At 36.1% G+C, this 23034-nt stretch overlaps 1 protein-coding gene across 7 annotated transcripts in view; it reads left to right on the top strand.

Moving 5' to 3' along the window:
• Positions 1-301: 301 nt before the first annotated feature.
• The window catches only part of TMCO1 (transmembrane and coiled-coil domains 1), a 38281-nt gene continuing 15548 nt past the window's right edge, over positions 302-23034 (top strand). For 2 of the 7 annotated variants that reach the window (XM_087932047.1, XM_026718727.2), the window contains exons 1-5: positions 302-391; positions 3214-3291; positions 13360-13419; positions 14407-14453; positions 17418-17485. In XM_087932047.1, coding sequence (XP_087788173.1) covers positions 322-391; positions 3214-3291; positions 13360-13419; positions 14407-14453; positions 17418-17485 — 323 coding nt within the window. In that variant the 5' untranslated portion in view covers positions 302-321. Of the gene's footprint in view, positions 392-3213; positions 3292-13359; positions 13420-14406; positions 14454-17417; positions 17486-18663; positions 18861-19105; positions 22409-23034 lie in introns of those variants that run through there. The other 5 variants (XM_087932048.1, XM_026718729.2, XM_087932046.1 and 2 more) reach the window with 4 other exon arrangements.

The raw sequence follows: 23034 nt of genomic DNA, 5'->3' as shown, positions 1-23034 counted from the left end.
TAATAGGCTCCTCAACCTCTCCTGCACTCTTGCTACCCTGATGCCAAGCCTCCACATTTGTACACATCTCCCCTTCCCCCACTTTTGTGAACAGCTCTCTCTCTTTTTTGCTCCCGGGATCCGCCGAGCTCGAATCTTCTACGTCCGGCTTACCGGTACAATTCAAACAGGCAGGCGTGCGCCGGAAAAGAGGCTGGTTCTGCAGGGAGTTCCGGTCAACTCTGAAGTGTTACACACTCTCTAGGACGTAAATCTCTATATTCTCTAATTTCCGTTTGGGCCTAGTTTCCGGAAAAGAGCTGTTGCCGCTAGATCCGAGAGATGACTACTATGTTCGCTGATACTGTCCTTATTGTTTTCATTTCGGTCTGCACCGCTTTGTTAGCGGAGGGTGAGTGGGGAAAAGGAGGATAGAATCAATTTCTCGGGACGGAGAGCAGGATGGTGGCTAGAGATACAGATAATCAGATTTGGAAAGGACCTTGTAGGTCATCTAGTCCAATTCCCCACCCCCCCACCCGCCCAAGCAGGAGACCCTACACCATTTTTGACAAGTGGCTACATTTAGGGTGATCTTCCTTTAACCAATTTTAATTGTATTTGTTGCAACTTCGTGCAATTCAATCGGTATTGGTATTCCATGATCATGCTAGAGTGGATTTTGCACTTTAGTTCAGTAGCCGGCAGGATAGTTACAGGGGCTCCGAGTTATTTTACGTTGAGAGAGTGGAAATGGATGTTTGTATTGCAGTCCAAAGGACAGCGGATTGGGTAAGGGAATCAGGAAGGTGCTGGCTGACTTCTCAGGTGATTCAGAAACCGGTGCCCACCTGAATTCCATCTCAGAACCTTGGCTGGCTTATTTTGCCAGGGATGATTAAAATTGGCATATTTTAATTCTTTGATCCATTGTTTGAAGCTAAAAAAGTTAGAAATATAATAATTCTGGTCGGTCAAAATTGTTACAATTGAAATATCCTCATTTATATGCACATGACAAAATGTAGAATTAAATGTATTTTTGTAATCTCCATGATAAACTTTAAAATCATTGAATCACATCCAGACCATACCTTTACACCAGAACATTATTAAACGTGGCATGCCAATTACACCAATAGCTGATAATAAGAAATCAGCATTATGCATTTTACAGAAAATATGCCTCAGAAGTGTCTTCCTAGATCTGTCTAAAACAGGGGTGTCATACACAATTTCATTGAGGGCCACATTAGGGTTGTGGGGGGGGGCATGGGTGTGGGGGGAGTGGCCAGTTTGACATCACTCATATGGGCAGCTGTCACCATCACCTGTGGTGGCCTGGGTGGGGATGGGGGAACTCTCCCTCCTTTCCTTCTTTTTCCACTTTTCTTCTTTTTCCTTCCCTCTTCCCTCTCATATCTTTCTTCTTCCTTCTCTTTCCTTCCTTTTTCTTTATCTTTCCTCTTTCCCTTTCTGTTTTCCTGTATCTTCTTGGATGCTCAAATGCAAAAGGGGAAACATTTCTTGATGCCTCCTTGCCTTGTGTTCAAATGCCATTTTTGCTAGTAATTTGTGGGCACTTAAAATACTGAGAACAAACTAGGCTCAGTTTATCCCGTTCTTGCATTTAGTGGGGGCACTCACAGACAACAGCACAGCAAAACTGTCAAATGGTGGCTGTGATACCTGATCAGAGCTCCTCTGTTTTTTATGTGCAACAGCTTTAGTGTTTAGGAACAGAGCTAAGTTAGAGAGAGAGGAGGGAGGGAGAGATTTCCTTGGAGACACAACACTTCCTTAAGAAAGGAAAGATGCTTTCTGCTCTCCCCTGCTCCAAGCTTGGCTTGCAGACTTGGAGAGCTGCATGAAGAAAGGGGCATGAACCTTTTTGGGGTGCCAGGAGCGGTAGAGGAAGAAAGTGAGGAAGAAGAAATAGCAGGAGGAAGTGCTGAGAAAACAAATTTTAAAAAAGAGAGAGAACAAACCAACTCAGCATAGCACAGTGCTTCTTAGCAAACAAACCCAAAGCATGCAGTCACCTCAGTTTGCAAAGGCTTGGACCAAGCAGCCAAAGCCCTTTAAGCTCACAAATCCAACACACACACATCAAACATCCAAACCAAACCATACCATGAAAAACAGGCAGGATGTTGCCAAAACACATGAGGCATCCTCAAGCATCAAAAACAAAAGCAAAAAACTCCAGTTGAAGTTTAGTGGAGTCCATGGTCTTGGAAAAGGTGCAAACGAGAGAGGGATTCCCTTGGAGAGACAGCGATTATGGTGAAAGGTAGCTTCTCCCTGCCCCTATTTGCACTCGGAAAAAAAAGACATCCCCCCCACATCTTGGGAGGGCCTCCCTTAAGTGAAACTTTGGGAAAGCCCCCGTTTACAAGTTGGGCTGCTGTGTGCTTGTCTCGCAAACTTGGAGAGGTGCACAAAGGGAACACAAGCCCAGTTGGTGTGCCTGGAGAAGGAGAGGAGGAAAGTGGGGAAGAAGAGGAAGAAGAAGAGGAGGTAGCAGGAGGAAGAGGAAGCAGGACCAGGGAGAGGGGGAGGAGAAGAGGAGGAAAGGAGGAAAGATGTGCAACTCAGGTGTTGCAAGCCAGTTGTAAGCGCAGCCGCTGGAGGACATTTGCACTGGGCAAGAGGGCTTTGCATGCACTGGCATTACTGTTTGAGGGCATGAACAAAACCTTCAACTGAACGAAGCCCTCACACCCACATCCCGTCTGCCAGAATTCACCGCACCAGGGAAGGAATGAGAACCCGTTGTCCCGTGGAGCCTGCATGCATACAAGTGGGGCATTTGAGAGACCGCGCTGCCACCTTGGCTCCACCCCCTGGGCATGCACCCATACAATGGCAAGTGCAGAGGCACTGGCATCCCCAGAGATGCCAGGCCCTTTGTGTGTTCACCAACTCCTGGGTGCGAGCAAGGGGGTGGGGGAGGCCCCCTGCTGGCTCCAGAGTGGCACCACAGATCTAAAGCTGACTGCGTATCGGCCCAGATGGCCACCACCATGTTGTAGATTGGCACTTGGTCAGGCCACCACAGACCAGTCCTTTGCTATTTCCAGGGCAGCCTTGTGAGCTGGATCTGGCCTGCGGACCTTGAGTTTGACACCCCTGCCTTAGATGTTCTGTCCTACTGATAGAACCCAGTGGTCTGAAGCTTTTTGTGTGTTTCTGCCCAGTTGTACATATTTTTATGTCTAATGTTTATTTCAGGCATAACATGGGTTCTGGTGTATAGAACAGATAAGTATAAAAGACTGAAAGCAGAAGTGGAGAAACAGAGTAAAAAATGTGAGTATGTTTGCAAATACAGTAGCGGAGTGGTTAAAATGCAGTACTGCACTTTTTTAAAATAAAAGTTTTATTCTTTTTTAAGACAAACATAGACAAACACAACATAAAAACATCAAGCCATCTTCCATATGTATACATACAGTGTGTCGGTTGGTTTACAAATTGTTTTGTGCTTCTACTTCTTAGTCTTCAGTTACAATTACATTGTATACGTTCTCATATTGTCAATCAAATATTCCTAAATACATTAATATCATTGTTAATCATTTGACTATACTATTATTCATTCATGTTTTATAAGATAATCCATATTTTACTTAATTTGTTTTATGACAGTTCATATTATCATCTCAAATCTATCCTGTAATCATTTTGTAGATACAATAAAAAATACATCTTTATATATTCATTATGTTCTAAAAATCTACATATTTCATTACCATATTTTATTGTCTAACCATTGATAGAATAGATCGCAAATTTTATAAAATTGTTTATCTTCTTGTTCTCTGATTTCAAATGTCAATCTACTCATTTCAGCACATTCCAATATTTTCTTAATAACCTCCTCCTGTGTTGGTATTTTCTCATTTTTCCAGTTTTTGGCAAATACAATCCTAGCCGCTGTTAATACATTTACCATCAAATATTTCAATTCTTTACTATATATTTCAGGTAAAATTCCCAATAAAAATATCTCTGTTTTCAAGTCTATATGCTTTTTTTGTCATTTTTTCCAACCATGTGTGGATATGGTCCAATATTTTTTGGCATCCGCACAAGTCCACCACGTACGGTAATATGAGCCAGGTACCTGACGACATTTCCAACATTTTTCAAATTTGTTCTTGAACATTCTTGTTGGGGGGAAATGCCACCTATAAAACATCTTATACAAATTTTCTTTATATGCAGTTGACATTGTCATTTTATAATTTTGAGACCATAATTTTTGCCATTTCTCTAGATCAATCCCATATCCAAAATTCTCTCCCCAAGCAATCATTGTTTCTTTAACTTCTTGTTCTTCTAGTTTAATTTCTAATAAATATCCAGACAATTTTTTAATCACCTTTTCATCAGTACCTGTCAAAATCTTATCTAAATCAGTCAATTTATCATAGAAACCTTCTGTTTTAGAATCTTTATCATACCTTGAATGTATTTGCGCATATGAAAACCAATTCATCTTTATACCTTGTTCCTCTAATTTTTGCATAGATTTAAGTTCACCCTTTTCATTCAATATTTCACCATATCTAACTGTTTGTTCCTTTTTGTATATTATAGGATAAGAAAATGCTTCAATAGTCGATAGCCAGACTGGAATTTTCAAATAACATTGCTTTTTAGTCTTCTCCCAGTTTAACCACAGAGACTCCCGTGTATAATGTCTTCTAAAATACCCCTGTGTTTTAGTTCCTTTATACCATAAAAAAGTATTCCACCCCGTGGTTTGCAGGGCTTCAGCGGCAGCAGGAATCTGCAATTGTGCACGGTTTCTGCTTGCGCTCGCCGCTGGAGTGCCCCGAGCCAGCCGGCTTCGGGGCTAAGCCACCCCGTAGAGGTGGTTGAAGATAGGGGAGACTCGGCAGGGTTTGAGGGGAGCCGCACCTCCCCTCCTCAGCTGGCTTAACTCCCTTTTCCGAAGGCGGTAGAGCGGCGGTCAGAAATGGCCACCACAAAGAAGCACTCATCCGGAAAAGAATGTGCAGGAGGAAGCTAAGAAGTGAAAGTTTTGGCTGACCGGGATAAGAAACAACATTCAAGATATCCTGGAATTTAAATTTTAAAAAAGATACATCGCTCCCAAAGAAGATCCAGAAGCAGCGAATGAAAGTGAAACGGGAAAGTTTGTTTTTTTTCACTCTCCTTCCTTACCGTGACAGCAGATGAATGAGAAATCGGAAGAACCCGCTTTGGCATCAGCAGGTAATTAAACTGGAAAATCAAAGCCAAGGGGACAATAAAGATTTCTGATCACTGAAAAAACCTTTTTTTCACTGTAAGTGGGAAGGGAGAGGAAAAGAATAAGAGTAAGATTTGGCTGGAGGAGACTGCTTGGAATTTAAAAGAATCTAAAGTTAAATTGTAACAAGACTTCTAAAAGATACATTTTAATTGGAACTTTGTAACTGAATTGTAACCCCAGGAAGAGAAAGTGAAAAAAGAAGGAAGTATTAAATGAAACAGGTTGTGTGTATTTGGACTGCTTGGTGACTTTGGGACTTTTGGAAATTATATTTCAATGATTAAAAACACTTGGGTGGTTGTTTAAAATTTTTTTTACAATGTGGAGGAATTGAAAATGGAATTTAAAAAATATAAAGAAGAGGAACAAGAAGGGAAGGGCTCTTTTGGCTCCGTTTTTTATTTTTTAGAAATGGCGATCTCTACTTATGAGAAACTACAAGAACAAGAAGATTGGGAAAAAGAAGAAGCCATCTTTAATGAACAAGTAACTTTATCTGGGGAAGAAAGGGGAAAGTGGGGAAAGAGAATGGAGAATTTAAGACCTAAAAAAACAACCAGAAAGGGAAAAATAAGGTGAAAAGTGGATATAATGTCAGAAAGCAACAGAAAAGAGGAATACAGAAGAGGGAAATGGAGATGGAGAGACAAGGGGGTAAAAAGGGCAGAGTGAAGAAGCAAGGGAGGAAGGAAGGGAAGAGAAGCTACAAAGGTTTGAAACAAGATGTAAAGAAACAGGATTTATTTAGAGATAATGGGTAAAAATATAACTGAAAAAGATTCTGCAAAGGTACATAAGACTATTGTTTTATTTGTATTAGAAATAATGTTAGAAAATTGGAAAAACATATTATAAAATGGGATAAAATATTCAATGTAATTCAGTGAAGCTTTTCTTGAACAAAAATGAAATGAAATATGAGAATTGAATTAAGAAGGAATGGGAACATTTTAATTACATAATGTTTTAAAATATAAGTGAAATGGGAAGTAACTACGCAAAATTTATAAGTGTTCCCATAGAAGAATGATCCCTATTTAAAAAGGAATGTGTAAAATGTTTTTTAAATGAATATTAATTTTAACGATAGAGTTCAATTGGTATGGATTGTTGTTTTAATTATATATTTATAATTTTTTCTTTTTTTTAAATATAGTGCGTAGCTTTAGAATGTACTAAGCAGAATCCGAATGAAAGTTATGTATTATATTAAGTGTTAAATTTAGGAGAAAGATATAAAGGCGTCATACTCCAATCAGTGATAATAGGAGAAATTTTGTGTTAATGAGAAAAGAGACAGCTGAAACGACAGACAAAGGATATAAGTATAATAATTTAAATTGAGATGAAATAAATAAAATAGAATTAAGAGAGTGAAAAGAGGGGAGAAGCTATATAAAAAATTTAGAATGGTAATAAGATATGGAATGGTATATAAAAGTGAGCACAAATTTGAATTTATGTCTGTACGAAGAGATGTAACCCGGGATCAAGCTGCTTTTAAAAAAGATGTTTATGTTTTCATGTTTTGTGTTTTGTTTGTATAAGTTTGTTTTTTAAAAATTAATAAAAATTTTGCAAAAAAAAAAAAGCATGCCACCCCAACAACAGATCATGTCCTTCTAATGTCAACAATCTAGCATTTCTTAATGTTATCCATTCCTTAACCCACATCAAATTTGTAGCTTGGTAGCACAACTCCCAATTAGGCAAACCAAATCCTCCTTATTCTAGCATCTTGCAAAAGTTTTAATTTTAGTCTTGCTTTCTTACCTTGCCATATATATTTCAACACAATTTTATTTAAATCTTCAAAATAATCTTTTTCAAGCCTAATTGGAATTGTTTGGAACAAATATAAAATTCTGGGTAATATATTCATCTTGATTGTTGATATTCTCCCTATTAGTGACAGTTGTAAATTTTCCCATTTCGCCAAATCTAGCGCTATCTGCTGTTTAAATTTAATATAGTTATTCCCTTTTAGTGTACTACATCTTGCTGTCAAATGTATCCCCAAGTACTTGATCTTATTCGTGACCTGGATTTTTAATACATCTCCAGTTCTTCCTTTTGTCTTGATAGCATATTCTTTGTCAAGATCTTTGTTTTGTTTTTATTTATTTTCAAACCAGCCATCTTCCCGTATAAAAGATAGAGATCTTTTCTATCAATTTTAATGCTGTTTCTAGTGGGTCTTCTAAGATGAAAACCAGATCATCTGCAAATGCTTGCAATTTAAATTCTTTTTTAATTTTCATTCCTTTTATGTCCTTTCCTTCTCTAATATTTCTGTTTAGCACTTCCAAGGTTAACACAAACAACAAAGGTGGCAATGGGCATCCTTGTCTTGTTCCTTTTCTTATATCAATAGAGCCCGTTAATTCTCCCTCTATCATTACCTTTGCTGTTTGCTTATAGCTTCTATTGCTTGGATTAATTTTTGACCCAAACCCATCTGTTCCAGCTGTAATAACATGAATCGCCAATTCACATTGTCAAATGCCTTCTGTGCATCTAAGAATATCAAAACCATTTGTTTTTCAGGGTGTGCCGCGTAGTATTCCAAAGTGTCCAAAATTACTCTCATATTGTCTTTGATTTGTCTCTTTGGCAGAAATCCATTTTGATCAGGGTGAATAAAATTATTTAGGTATTTTTTAAGTCTTTCTGCCAATATTGGAGCAAAAATTTTATAATCTGCGTTTAGTAGGGAAATAGGTCTGTAATTCTTGATTTGTAATGGATTAGCCTTCTCTTTTGGGATAAGTGTAATATAAGCTTCTGACCATGATTTAGGTATCTTCTTCTTTGACATAACTTCATTCATAACTTTTAGCAATGGAAGATTCAACCATTCTTGTAGTGTTATAAAATTCCACTGGAAGTCCATCTGGGCCTGGTGCCTTTCCATTGTTTTGCTTCTTAAGTGATTCAGTTAACTCCATCATCGTTATATTGCTCTCTAACATTATTTCAATCTCTTTAGGTATCTGGGGTAGATTAGCATTCTGTAAGTACTGTTAAACTCTTTCATCGTCAATATTCTCTTGTGTGTAGTTTCCCGTGGTAGTCTCGTATAATTTCCTTCTTCTCTTTATTTCCATAGCAAACTTGGCCTTGATCATCTATTAATTGCAATATTTTCCTTGATTCTTCTTTCTCATTTTATATGCTAACTATCTACCTGGTTTATTTGCATCTTCAAAATAATTCTGTTTCGCGCCTCTGATTTTCTGTGCTAATTCTTCTTTTTCCATTAATCCCATTTTATGTTTAATTATATCCATTGTTAACTTAATGTCCTTTTTCTGTGGTATTTTCTGTAACTCTTTTTCAAGTTCTTTATACTCATCCTCTAATGCCTTAGAGGCTAGTCTTTTCAAGGTATTTCTTTTCATTGTATAGTCTATTATCAAGCCTCTGGCATATGCCTTCATTGTATCCCTTACATTCTGCGTTGATGTGTCTTCCTTTTTATTTTCTTTAAAGAAAAAAGCCAGTTCTTTCTCAATCCTCTGTATGATGTCTTTTTCTTTTAGTATAGTATTATTTAACGCCCATTTAGATCTTTTTCTTTGTCCTTTCCATTTAATTGGCATTGGATTATGATCTGCCCAAATATTTATTTCAATATTTATTTCTTGCATATTGGCTAACAATTCTGTTGACATGCAAATATCTATTCTGGACCATGATAAATGTCTGTTTGAATAGAAGCTGTATTGTTTAGTCTTGGCATTTCTTTCTCTCCATGCATCTTTTAAATTTATTTCATTTGTCATTTTAAAAAAGGATTTAGGGAGTCTTTCTGTTTTGTTGTTTTCTGTGTTGTATAGTCCAATTTATTGTCTACAATTCCATTAAAGTCTCCCATCATAACGATATTAGCATAGTCCACTTCAATTATTTTCATATGTAGTTTTCTATAAAATTCTTCTTGATTGTCATCCAGGGCATAGATTGTGATCAGGAATGTTTTCATATTATTGTCCATTATTTCCACCATTAATAATTTTCCATCATCATCCGTGTAGATCAGTTTCGCTGGGATAGTATCTTTAATGTATAAAACCACTCCTCTTTTCTTGCATTGTGTCAAAGAAGTAAATATTTTCCCTAACTTTGGCTGTATCAACAGTTGTTCATGTTGCTTTTTAATATGTACTTCTTGTAGGCAGATTGTATCAAATTTTAATTTCTCTAATTTATGGAAAGTTTTCCTTCTTTTAACAACTGAATTAAGTCCTTTTATGTTAATTGTAATCAGTTTTTTCTCTTCCATGGTTATACTTTATAAGTAGGTTTGGCAGCTCTTGTAGATCTTGGTTCACGTTGTTCCTTAACTTCCACCTTTCCGCCTATTGCACCTTCTTCTTTTTCAGTCACTATTTGGCAATCCTCTTGGAATTCAATTAGTGACATTTCTTTTTCTGTCTCCTTCTCTCTCCCTCCAAAGTATTCAGTATAAAATAATTCAGCTTTCTCAACTGAGTCAATTCTGTGTCTCTGTTCTTGCCATGTGAACATTAAACCTTCTGGAATCAGCCATCTATAACTCACCTCTTTTTAAAGTAGAATTTTAGTCAGGAATCAGTATTCTCATCTCTCTCACTCTTCTGGGTACTTCTTTTAGGACCACAATCTCCTTATCTTTATATTTCAATGTTTTCTCTCTTGCCACCTGCAATATTTGTGTTTTAATGGCTTTCTTTGTAAATCTGATGTGAACTTTTCTTGGTAAGCTATTTCTCATTGCATATCTTGGGAAGACTTGAAAAACCTCGTCTATTCCATCCATCATCTTCTCTTTGGTTATTTTCAGAGCTTCAGCCAAGATTTCTATCATTATCTCAGCTAAGTTTTGTCCCTTTTCTTCCTCTATGTTTTGAAATCTGAGATAAAATTCTGATCTATCCATCTCCCATCTCAGCATCCCACTTTTATCTTGTTCAACCACTGTTAATCTGCAATCAATATCTCCAATCTTATCTCTTTGTTTATCTTCTTCAATTTTTTTGAATTTCTCATCATAGTTCATCATCATTTGTTGAATATTCTCCACCTTTTCATCAGTTTTTTTCTATTCTCTTTTCAATATTCTCTGTTCTTGCTTGTATGCTTTGAATTCCTTGCATTATCATCTGCAATGACACCTTTTCCTGCTCTTTTTCTTGTTGTAACATCATCTGTATTGAGCGTTGTCTTCCAGATGGTGAAGAGGAAGAAGTAGGAATTGAAGAACCAGCTGCTGTTAGTTTCCTGCTCATTTCAGACAATTCAAAATCTTCAGGTTTTTCTAGACCTTAATCCACTCGTGAAATAACCAATTGTAAATCCAAGTAAAAATGGTGAAAAAAAAGAAGCAAGATAGAAAAAAAAAAGATTTCTTCAGGTTCTTGTATACCTTAATCCAATCAATTAGTTAAATAGCAGTAAAAACTCAAAAAAGGAAGAAAAAAAACATAAACAGAAAAAGAAAAAAATTGTTAAATCTTGTAGAAGGTAGAAAAATAAAAACTAAAAAACTAAAAAAAAGGAATTTCTTCAGGTTCTTCAACACCTTAATCCAATTAAGTCTCAGGTATGAAAAAGTATACAAAAAAAAGGAAGCCACAAAAAAACCCCAATATGGAAGGTAAATAAAAAATGCAGGAGAGGGAGAGAGAAAAAAGAAAAAAGACTACTCCCTTAAAAAAAGAAGAAGGAAAACATTAATACTAAGACTTTTCCTTTAAAATAAAATGCAAAAGTAAAAATTAGGCTCCAAAAGCAAAAAGAAAGACAAAAGCAGGTTCCAAAAGTCCAAAGATCCAAATAACTATTACAAATAATAAGCTGATAAGGAGTGTGTGTGAGGAATAGCCCAACTTAAAAAAGAGAAAAAGAACACACTGCACCTATTTAAGTTATCCAAGGTTAATTTGTATAGCTCTCTTCTCTAGAGTCTTACCTTTTTTCTGTATTCTTCAACACCAGACTCCAGCTACTGATAGAAACCCAGAAGAGCACCTGCAATAACTCTCCCATGCTCTTCTCTCTATCTTATCAGACAGGCTCAAAGTCCTTGAAAAGTCTGAATTCTTTCTCAGCTTTGTCTGGTCGAGAGAGAAAAAAAGAGAAACAATATTTCTAAGCTTCTAGTTGGCAGTGTTACAAAGTTTCCTCTGTTTTCACTTTCCCCCTCCTTTTCCAAACAAATTATTATAAAAATTAATTAAAAAGGAAAAAGGGTTTAGAAAAAAGAAGGCTAAAAGGGAATCTCTAGCCAAAAATATTGTAAAGACAAAAAGAAGAGACAAAAAAGAAAAATAAGGTAGAAAAAAAGACCAGTCCAGTTCAAAGTAAAAAATCATATATGAAGAGTCCAGCAAAAAAAATAATAATAATTTGACTTCCCGTTTAAAATCACCACTTAATTACTGCTATCTGAGATTTTACAGATTCTTTCTTTCCTTAGGGTGTCCTTTTAAATCTTAAAGTAAAGAAAAAATTCTCACCAAACTGGCACACTTTTTCTTTCTATCCTCTTCCGTTTCGGAGGTGTCCCAACTTCAGTAGCTTTAATGGCTGCCTCTTTGCTGCTGGCAAAAAGAGCTTCTCCTGGATCTACCAGGGACTTTGTGGTGTCCCTGGGATCGACAGGATGCACTCTTTACATTCACTGTCTCTTTGGGACGGTTTAGATCGGTTTGGACTGTCCAGGAGCAAAGATATTGGCAGCGATCTCAGACCTCCAAGATCGCATGCCGTATCGTCGCGACGCCAGTTCCGCCCTCAGTACTGCACTTACTTCTGCTGACTGCTGCCTACCAGCAGTTTGGCAGTTCGAATCTCATCGGCTCAAGGTTGACTCAGCTTTCCGTCCTTCCAAGGTTGGTGAAATGTGGACCCAGATTGTTGGGGGTAATATGCTGACTCTGTTAATCCCTTAGAAAGGGCTGTAAAGCACTATGAAGCGGTATATAAATCTAAGTGCTATTGCTATTGCTACATTCTTATGTACGGCTGAGTTACATTCTTTCCTAGGCTCAGTTGTAGTTATAAATCTTTGTGGTTGGTTTGTGATCTATGTGCAGTAACCCCAGCAGCCAATGCTCCCCAAGTGAGATACACGTTGCAAAAGAATGGTAAATATAACAATAGCCAGCAAAGGTGAAAGACTGGCATATAAACTCTGCAATTTTATGTATATTCGGGATCTGTTCATCTTACAAATGAGTTGCTTATGCAAAAATTTGCAAATTAACTGGAACTCTTTGATCCAAAATGAAGTAGAAAAGAAAGTTCTATAGGCAGGATGCAGATTAGAAAGACAGTTTGGATATGTCTTGAGCTCTCAAGAATAATTTTGTCTCCCCCAACATCCCTTAACTCAACATGAATGGTAATCCCAAAACCTGTCCATCTGTAATTTGATAGTTTTTAAATTAAATACACCAAGCAACAATGCCTTCATGTATTTATGAAACTTGCAGTCATATTAAAAACAATTGGAAGATTAGTTAATTTTCTCCCAAATCAGTAAAGATTCTTCTTTTTCACAATTTTCTATTACATGAAATTGAATAGGCTTAATCCACACAGAAATGGCAACTGTAAATGCAAATATGTAATTCTTTCAAAAAGTAAATATGGGATGTTCTTAAAAAACCCCATGAAATACATAGGAGGCCTGATTCTGAACCAGCACATTTATTTCCCTGAAAATGAGCAAGCTTCCAGTAGAAGAGAATATTCTGAGCAAGTTTCATCTCCTTCCTCATTAGGATCAACTATGCAAGTTATAATTCATTGCAAGATAAACTAATTTAGACAAAGCAAGACTCCCTTAGTCTTTTATTTTTTCATTCTTTCATTTTCTGCTGAGATTAGAAGACTGGGAAGGGAAATTGGTCTTCCTGGTACCCTCTATGAATTGTATGGGTAGATGAGGCACACATTTATTCACATATTTCCACTTATATATGTCCATAAACTACTCATAATAACTTTAGATTTTTGGTGTGGGTGCAAAGCAATGAAAAGAAAGGTGGTTTTCTAAGGAGGAATTGTTTATGAAAATAACTGGCTATATTGTCTAATTCCTACAGTGGAAAAAAAGAAGGAAACAATAACAGAATCAGCTGGTCGACAGCAGAAAAAGAAAATAGGTAATGCCAAGTGCTGAAGTTTGTGTGTGCTGCGGAATGGAGGGGAGGGGAGAGGATGGGATAGATGAGAAGAGAAGAGAATTTTTTATTGACCAAGTGTGACAAGGAATTTGTCACCAGTACATAAGCTCACAGTATACATATAAATAGCAAGTAATACCATAGGTATTCATAATCATAGTTTATATTCATAATCATAGTTTTTAATCATAAGTTATAAACAACAATTGATAAATCATAAGAAACCAAAAGGAGAAGATAGAAGGAAAGATGAGAAGATTTAAAAAAAGACAGTGCTGTGAGAATTAAGTGCTCAGCAGAGCGATAGCATGGGGGGACGACTATTTGGTGGTTTTGGCATGCAGTGCTCTATAGTGGCATCCTGAGGGGAGAAGTTGAAACAGTTTATGACCAGGATATGAGGGGTCTGTAGATATTTCCTCAGCCCTACTTCTGGTTCATGCAGTATACAGATCCTCAGTGGAAGGCATGCTGGTTGTGATTGTTTGGCTGATTACAGTTTGCCAAACTACCAATTGGCAGGATATCAAGAGTGGGCAGTAAGTGGTATCTGTATCTAAATAGGACAGTAGCAGAGGCTACCAGGAAATGCATGCAGCCCATGAGCTGCATAGCCATGTTTTTGGTTTATGTTTTTCCCTATTTTAAAACTGAATAAGCAATGACATTGTTCTTGATTCTGGAATGTAATCATGGAGTTCAATGTATACATGAAAAATAGTAGTGACCTTCCATTTCCAGTTGGAAGTTTTCTTAGAACACTGTGTTTATCAGTGCCTACAAAGTTTTGAAGAAAAGGGGACTCCATTGTATTATGTACACTTTTAGGACATGGGTAGTTGATCTGAATCTTCAGACTTCCCAATATGCCTCTTTGTGTTATCATAATGTGCTTTAGATGATACTTGGCTCATTGGAAGTTAATTTCTGATTTTGTACACTGATCTAACATTTTAATGCTTTCAGAGAGGCAAGAAGAAAAACTGAAGAACAACAATAGAGATCTGTCAATGGTAAGTGTTAGAAAAGAGGCTGGTCCTGTTCAATAGAATTATGAATGTGGTCGTAAGTCAAGGACTACCTGTACAAGAATTGGCTTCAGACTTCTTCCCTCTTGTATAGGTAATCCCAGATTACTTCAAAGTTCTGGGTAATCTGGGATTACTTATACAAGAGGGAAGAATTGCTTAATTCTTAAAGTTTAATTAGTTTGATTGCTGGGTTATATTATAGGTCATGTAATCATTCAGCAAAGTCTGATTCTTTTCAACATTTGGTCAAGTTATTTGTAATCATTCTCGGACCATAGGGAGTACCAGAAACTTAATGGCAAGAGTTTTGTCTCTTCACAACTTCTGTAGGAATACCTCATACCTTGATAGAATATTGAGCATGCATACTTGAGCATGCAGGTTTTTTTTCAATGTACTTTTTAAACAACCTATAACTATAACTTTACAAAATTGAAATCAACATTCTAAAAAACCAATGTTCTTAATACATTTTTCTCTTAATTTTAATCCAACACATAATAAATTGTCAAATGTAAATAACTTATATTTATAATGCTACAATAATTTCTTTTCTTTAATTCAATCTAATCTTCAAATCCTAAAGTCAAAAGTTGATTTTCAAATTGAGCAGTTTTTGAATAAAAATAATAGTTGCATTTATCACAAGAAATGAGAAGTAACCAGATTAAGATATTTCTTTGTATTTCAATCTTATTTGCATGGTCTTAAAACATTGAACACGATTTAGTAATGATGAATAATAATTCACATACATGCACAACCTGCAATGAAGATATAAAGACTGGATATGTTTTTTTGGAATGGAAGATAACTAATCCATGAATGATTGAGGGAATTTGTCAGAATCCACTGCAGAAATTGGGCATTGTTTTAGAATTACAATGAGAAAGGGCCAATGAGATCATGGAATACCCATATCTGTTGAGCATAGGAAGACAAGGTTCTGAATTAAAGCAACCCAAGAAACCTGTGTTGTCTATGCTAATCTGGTGAAGAGAATCTGTGCCTCCTTTGGTACCATATTTTTCAGAGTATAAGACACACTCCCCCCCCCCCAAAGTGAGCGGAAATGTCTGTGCATCTTATATAGCGAAATAAAAAGCCCTGCCCACTTGCCGGCCCGCACCCTTCGGCCTCTGCCTCCCAGCAATTTGCCTCTTTGCAGCAAATAGCAAACAGCTTGGTCAGCTTCAGCATAGCCTGATTTAGCACGAACAGCTGATTGGTGGTTGGATCAGCCTCCTGGAATACTGACAATCAGCTGTTTCAGGCTGCGGGGATTGCCGCTGCCCATTGCCTCTGCTACCTATCGCTGCCTCCATGTGCCCCATTTTTGGCCTCTGCATGTCCCATTTTCGGCCTGTTCCAGGCAGCGGGGATAGGCAGCAGCAGTGATCCCCGCTGTCTGGAACAGGTCAAAAACGGAACACATTAAGGCTGAAAATGGGTGTGCAGAAGCCGAAAATGGGATGTGCAGAGACTGAAAATGGGGTGCACAGAGGTGGTGATAGGTAAAAACATTCCTAATGAGATTTAACTATTCTAAGTTTTCTCCCTTTTAATCTATTCCTTTAAAAAACTGGGAGCCAGTAAACATTTGAAGTTCACAAATTCCTTTGATATTGCCAGTTCCCAGGCCAGGACTGGAAACAACTCTGTGCTCAGTTCAGAAATTTTAAACTATCCTGGATAGATAATTATTATAGTACTAGCTGGATACCCATGCTTTGCCACAACACTATGTGATTGGGCTATGCAGGAGAAATCCAGTTCACAATCCATTGGCTCAATGGTTAGTGATTGAAACACATAAGGGAGTATCGTTTCCACCACTTTAAATCCAGAAGCAGTTCCATAGGTGAAAGGTGTAGACATTTTGGTAAGGTACAGACGTTTAGTACTGTAAGGAGCCCCAGACTGCTCCTGAGTGAAGGAGTGGAACGTTTGCCAGTTTGAACTGAGGTAACAGAATGTGAGTCAACTGGCAGTGATCGGGCTATGAAGGAGAAATCTGGTTCACAATCAGTTCAGTGGTGGTTGATTATAGAAACATATAAGGGAATATCGCTCCTGCCACCTTGAGTCTGGAAGCAATTTCATAGGTGAGGCAACTGGCAGTTGGAATAGAGTTCTTTTCAGGTGGGGAGGGGGAATACTGTATTAAGAAATAGTGATGATCTGAGGGTCATTTTGAAAAATTCTTTCTTAGTGAGCGCCTAGAAGCCAAGGATCATACGTGCCAAATTTCAAGTTTGTAGGCTTTACAGTTCTGGAGATTTCATGATGAGTGAGTGGTACTTGGCTGTTATATATATAGATTAGTTGAAAAAGAACCAACCTTCAACACCATACTATCTAGACAGTGTAATCCTTTAAAGTATTCGTGTTTAAATAGAAGAGAAACTTCAATTAGACAAAATAGAGCAGCAAGAATATTGTCTGGGATTGAATGATATGATCATATGATGGCAGATTGTTTCATGAAATGATTTAATGCAATGGAATTGACTTTTAAAGCAATAAATGACTTGAAACTAAACTACCTGAATGAGCATGAAATACACATAGATACATGGTTGTTATGGTATATTCTTTGGTGTCAGGTAATTTTAACATTAACCGTGGCATTTCTGTTTTTTTAAAAAGATTTGTATGGGTGCCAATCTTAAAACAACTCTGGGAGGCTCACAACAATAAACTATAAAAACCATAACCCCCCATTAAAGACCAGCCCCTCAATCAACTTCCCAGAGTACCCTAACATTTATCTGCAGACTCTTATCACTTTTATCCCACTGTCTAGTGAAAAGCCAGGTTTTAATGACCCTCCAGAAGGCTAAGAGGATGGGGCCTGCCGGATAAATCCCTTTCTTCCTTCAGCCTCTCTTTCACACTTTGGATTCTTATTTATCAAAATAGTAATGTTTTCACTTTTATTTGCAGGTTCGCATGAAGTCCATGTTTGCCATTGGGTTTTGTTTTACTGCTCTGATGGGAATGTTTAATTCCATGTAGGTATTATTGATACCGTTTTTATTTTAAAAGAAAGATTCTTGGTGCTTTCTGAGCTTGGTTACTTTCTTGTAGACATTTCATTAGGTAATATCATCAGTGCTTAATCAGGTTGGATAATGAAAGCCAAATCTACCTTTCCAATAAGCAACTGAGTTGGAAGATAATTTAAAAGCAGTTTATTAGGGTACCCTGATAAAGTAGGTCTCTATAAAAAAAGAAGAGAGAATCTTGGGCCCCATGTTTCCCTTTTATATTTAACATAACACAACAAAGAAAATGCAAGAGGAAAGTTGATTGGACAGAATAAAAGTAATCTCCCCTTTGCACAGGAAATCAGTTACATGTAGTCAATGTGACATTTGTATCGCATAATATCACATATGTTCATTAAAATGAGGTCTGATATCAGAAGGGGCATAATTGTAAGGAAAAAGGTTGTTTAGAGTTCACGAAAGAGGTAAGCCAGACCCCAAGTTATTCTAACAAACTTTTTATCTGGAGGTAGTCTCCAGCTTGTTTATCAATTTAGAAATGTTAAAAGCTAATAAATTTGAATATCATTTTAAAAGAGAGAAAATAAATCAAATTAAAATACAAGGCAACTATGTTAGTTAACAAATAACAAAACCCACGTTATTTGCCCTTCAAAAATTGATTAATTTTTTTAAAATCATTTTTTAAAATTTAATCTGATTTATTTTTTATTTTTATCAAATTTATTTTAATAAAATGCTTTTGGAGTAAAAATCTATCTTAAGGCAATTTTCTATTTAAGATAAATTAATAATGTAGTTTATTCATAAAATAGAGCTTAGTTATGTAGCATGAGGCTGTATATTTTGCGATATTTACATTTTTGGTAAATTAAAATTAATTTAATTCAGTGAATTCAAACTGCAAGCTGAGATAACATGCACTGCATTGATGCATTCACACAATTTCACAGTAACCATGTGATAAATCATAAAGTTCAGGAATATTCCTTTATTACATTGTTTTGCAAATCTATGTACAATACAAACTCTATGATTGTTTGAAGAGAAATGCATCTCTACCAGGCTCTAAATGTGAGGAAGAAGGGCAAGTAGTAAAAATGAAAGTGAAACCTTTTAAGCAGCTTATAAACCTTGTGATATTTCTGACATAGCTTGAAGTGTTTTATTTCTCCCTTGAGGAGCAAATTGGCATCAGGCCGTAAAAGAGACCCAATTTGGAAATATTTTAATGAAGCTCCTCTAGCTATGGGTAAAACAAGTATGCATGCAAAATGCAAACAATGCAACAAAGAAATGCAAAGCCTGGTGGCCCGAAGGAAACAACATCAAAAGTGCTATGAGGAAAGGACCATGTTTGAAGAGGCAGGAGCTTCAGGTGGGTAAACTCTTTTTATTTCACCATAGTTTTTAGACTGCCACGAAGTATTGTTATGCTAAAGCAATAATATATCTGCTATTATTACTGGATGGCACTGTATTTTTATACAGTTGCCGAAAAAAGAAATAATGAGTTGAAATATGCAAATATTCCTTTTAGGCTGTACTATGTGTAAATACAATGAGTAATTCACAATAAGCATACATGGTTTAAATAATAACAGCATTGATTTTTTTATTTAGGTGAAACCACCATCAACATAAAAGATTCTGGAAACTATCCATTTTCTAAATCGCCATCCTCTTATTCTACAGTTTCAGAGTTATCTCTCCAGGATAGTGCATCAGTCACACATCATTTACACATATCTGCAATATATCACCTAAAAGAAAAAAAAACACCTGGAACCATAGATAACTTTGTGATAAAAACCAGCATATTAAAAAAAGAATTAATTGATGAAAAAATTGCTCGGTTTGTTTATGCAACAAACTCTTCTTTCCGTCTGCTAGAAAATCCACACTTTGCTAATATGATTCAGTCACTGAGACTGGATACAATCCACCAAGATGTTGCAGGGAAACTGCTGGATAAAGTATATGATGAAGAAATTATGCAATGTGCAACAAGTCAAGAAGGTAAAGTTGTTAACCTAAGTCTTGATGGGTGGAGTAATGTCCACAATGATCCTGTTGTATGTGCTTGTATAACAACAGAAGAAGGCAATGTATTCCTTGCAGAAACAATTGATGCTTCAGGAAATGCACACCCAGCAGCATACTTAGAAGTAGCAGCAAAAGTTAACGTGCAAAAAAAATTCAAATGTTAAGTATGCAGTTTGGTCAGAGACAACACTACAAATATGTCCAAAATGAGAAGTAATTTAGAACAACATGAAACTACCAAGCTAATAACATATGGTTGTAGCGCTCATTTGATGCACCTCTTAGCCAAAGATTTCTGTGTCCCAGAAATAAAGAGTAATGTTGAAATTGCTAAATACTTCCATAGCAATCATTTTGCAGCATCAGCTCTGAAAATAATGGATGGAACCAAGCTAACGCTCCCACAAGATGTTAGATGGAATTCTGTAGTGGACTGTTTTGAACAATATATAAAAAACACCTATTCTGATCACCGTTTGTGAGCAAAATCGAGAAAACAATAGATGGCAGTATCACAGCCAAAATCCTCAACATTGGGATTAAGAGAAATGAATTGAGCTTCCTTTTTTTCCCTTCAGTCTGAACAGCATGTTATCTGGACACAATTAGATTTAAGTAAAAATACAATATTAATCAACATAAATCATAAGCATAATAAATATCAGCAATAATTGCAAAACTAATACAATTAGTTTATCCATCTTAGAAAATTTTCAATAGAGTTGTTTATTATCTTTTAGATCTTATTAAATTCTAATCTCTGATTCTATTAGTTAACCATTGATAAAACAAGTCACATGTCAAGAAATATTCTGTTTCTTCCTTTTATTTTAAGTGTTAATTTATTCATCTCAGCACATTCTAATATTTTTTATTACATTTTCATCTCTAGGGATCTCCATTTTTTCCAATGTTGTGCAAACACAATTATTGCCGCCGTTAATACATCTAAAATATGTTTTCCCTTCGTTATACTGTTCTAGTAATATATCTAACAAGAATATCGTTGGTTTCAAATCTATGTTTTATCATTTTTTCTAACTAAGTATGTACCTTAGTCCGATATTTTTTTGCCCTTGAGCATGTCCACCACATATGGTAGTATGAATCTGATTACACTTTGAGCATTTAGCTGATAAATTTTCATACATCTTTGCTAATCTCACTAGTGGTAGATGCCACTTATAAAACATTTTATATAAGTTCTCTCTATAGGCCGTTGACATTGTTAACTTACAATTTCTATCCCACAGTTTCTGCCATTTCTTCAATTCTATTGGGTAGCCAAAATGTTTAGCCCATCTTATTGTTTCTTTCACTTGTTCTTCCAATTTAATACTCAATAAATAATTGTACATTTTTTATTAGTTTTTCATTTGTCCCTAGTAGTATTTGATCTAGTTCTTTATAAAAGCCCTACATTCTTGTGTCTTTCTCGTATCTTGATTGTATTTGCACATATGGCCATTATGCTAAAATAAATTCCTTGATTGGTCGGTTCTTGTTTAGATTTGAGTTCCCCATGTCATTTAAAATAACCTTATATCTTACATTTTTTCCCGCATCAATCACATTAGTATGCATCAGTGCCTCCACTGTGGACAGCCAGACTGGTATTTTCATATAATGTCTTTAACTTTTCCCCATACTAACAATAATGCATTTCTAACAAAATGTGTTTGAAAGTATCCATGCATTTTACTTTTGCCATACCATAAAAAAGCAATTGGAGAGCATGCCCCTCCAAATTTAATAACCTTTTATGTCTCAAATTTACTCATTCTTTCACCCAAACAAGTGCAGAGACTGGTAGTACAGCTCTCAATCTGGCAACCCAAAGCCCCCTTTATGTTTAGTATCTTGTAGGAGTTTCAATTTTATTCTTTTTTCCCTTGCCAAATATATTTTAATATCATTTTGTTTAGTTCTTCAAATACTTTTTTCCTAGTTTTATTGGAATTGTTTGAAATAATAATAGTCTCGGCAAGATATTTATTTTTATTGTAGCTATTCTTCCTATCATCGATAGCTGCAGATTTTTCCATTTCTCCAAGTCTAATTTAATCTGTTGTAACCATTTTATATAATTATCTTCTTTGATAGTTGCACATCTTCCTGAAACCCGTTTGAAGCTTTAAACAAAATCTAGAAAAATAGTTTTATTGCTGATGCTGTTGAAATTTGGAAGGAACTAAGTGAGCATTTAGAAACAGAACTACACGCTGACAAGCAGAAATTACAAGATTCTAAAAAGTGAATGGGACAAGCACTGTCTCCAGATACTTTTCTTGCAAACATTGTCAATATCTGGTACCAGGGTCAAACCTTAAGTGCTGAAGAAGCCATGACACGAGTATCCAGCAATCATCTATCTCTAGTACCAACTATAATGAACTTCAGAGCTAAGGGGGAACCATTTTAGAAATACAAGTTTGCTAATGAGGCTTTAAAGAAAGTTTCACCAGTGAACTGGTGGAAGTCATTTAAGCACTTGGATTCAGAAAGTAATGATTTCACTTTTAACTGCAGCGGCCTCTTTTGCTGGCATTGAAAGAATATTCTCTTCCTTTGGACTTATTTACTCTAAATTGAGAACTCATCTGGGGCCTGATAAAGCAGGAAATATGGTTTTTCTTTTCCAGATCATGAACAAACAACAGAACGGAGATGAAAATGAGTGAGCTGCAGAAGACCGTGTTTGAAGTTTTTTTTAATGTGGACCCAGCTGATATATTCAGTTTTAAGTTCTTTTGTTCGTTTGTTTTTCAAAAATATTTTGTTTATGCACCTCAGTTACTAAACATTGATGTTTAAGCAAATACAAGAATATGTAATATGTTATTGTTTTAATTAAATAAAAGAATTTGAATAGGTCTCCAACTATGTGTGATTAACCTGTTAACCTAAAATTGTTCTTGATATTACTGTTTTACTAACCTGACAGCTTATTTATTCTAAATAGGAAATCTTCATTTTGTTTGCAAATAATAAGATTAAAGATTCTAACTACAGCAAAAATGAGGCCTTATATTTAAAGAGCACCTGTCATTTCAGATTCATCATGGAAGCGCCTGTTAGCAGGCATCCATTCACCTGCTGTCGCCATGTCCCTCACTTTGTTGTGTTACTGCCGCATCACCAGCCATCCCATTAAAGTGAATGGGACTGCTGGCAAATCAACAGCAGATCAGAGGAGGAGCCACTATGGGACAGAGATGACAGTTGCTTTTTAAAAATTATGATTTAAATTGAGTTGATTTAAACCAAGCCTTTTTACCAGTGATTTAAATCATGATTTAAATTGTGATTTAAATCGACTTGATTTAAATCAAATCCACCCTGGTGCTAATAAGAAATTGGATTTGCTTTCAGTTTATGTTTTAGTGGCTTGCCCTGTAAGTATTGGTGGGGGTGGGTTTTGGATGTGCTATTTACAGGTAGGCAGTCTGGAAAAAGGAAGTCTATGCAGTGCAGTTCCTTGATTCGGGTATAGTTTACTTATTGAT

Source organism: Pseudonaja textilis, chromosome 3 (assembly GCF_049901715.1).
Source record: "Pseudonaja textilis isolate UNSWEBS1 chromosome 3, rPseTex1.2, whole genome shotgun sequence".
Lineage (NCBI taxonomy): Eukaryota > Metazoa > Chordata > Lepidosauria > Squamata > Elapidae > Pseudonaja > Pseudonaja textilis.
This window is presented reverse-complemented; position numbering and strand designations above follow the sequence as displayed.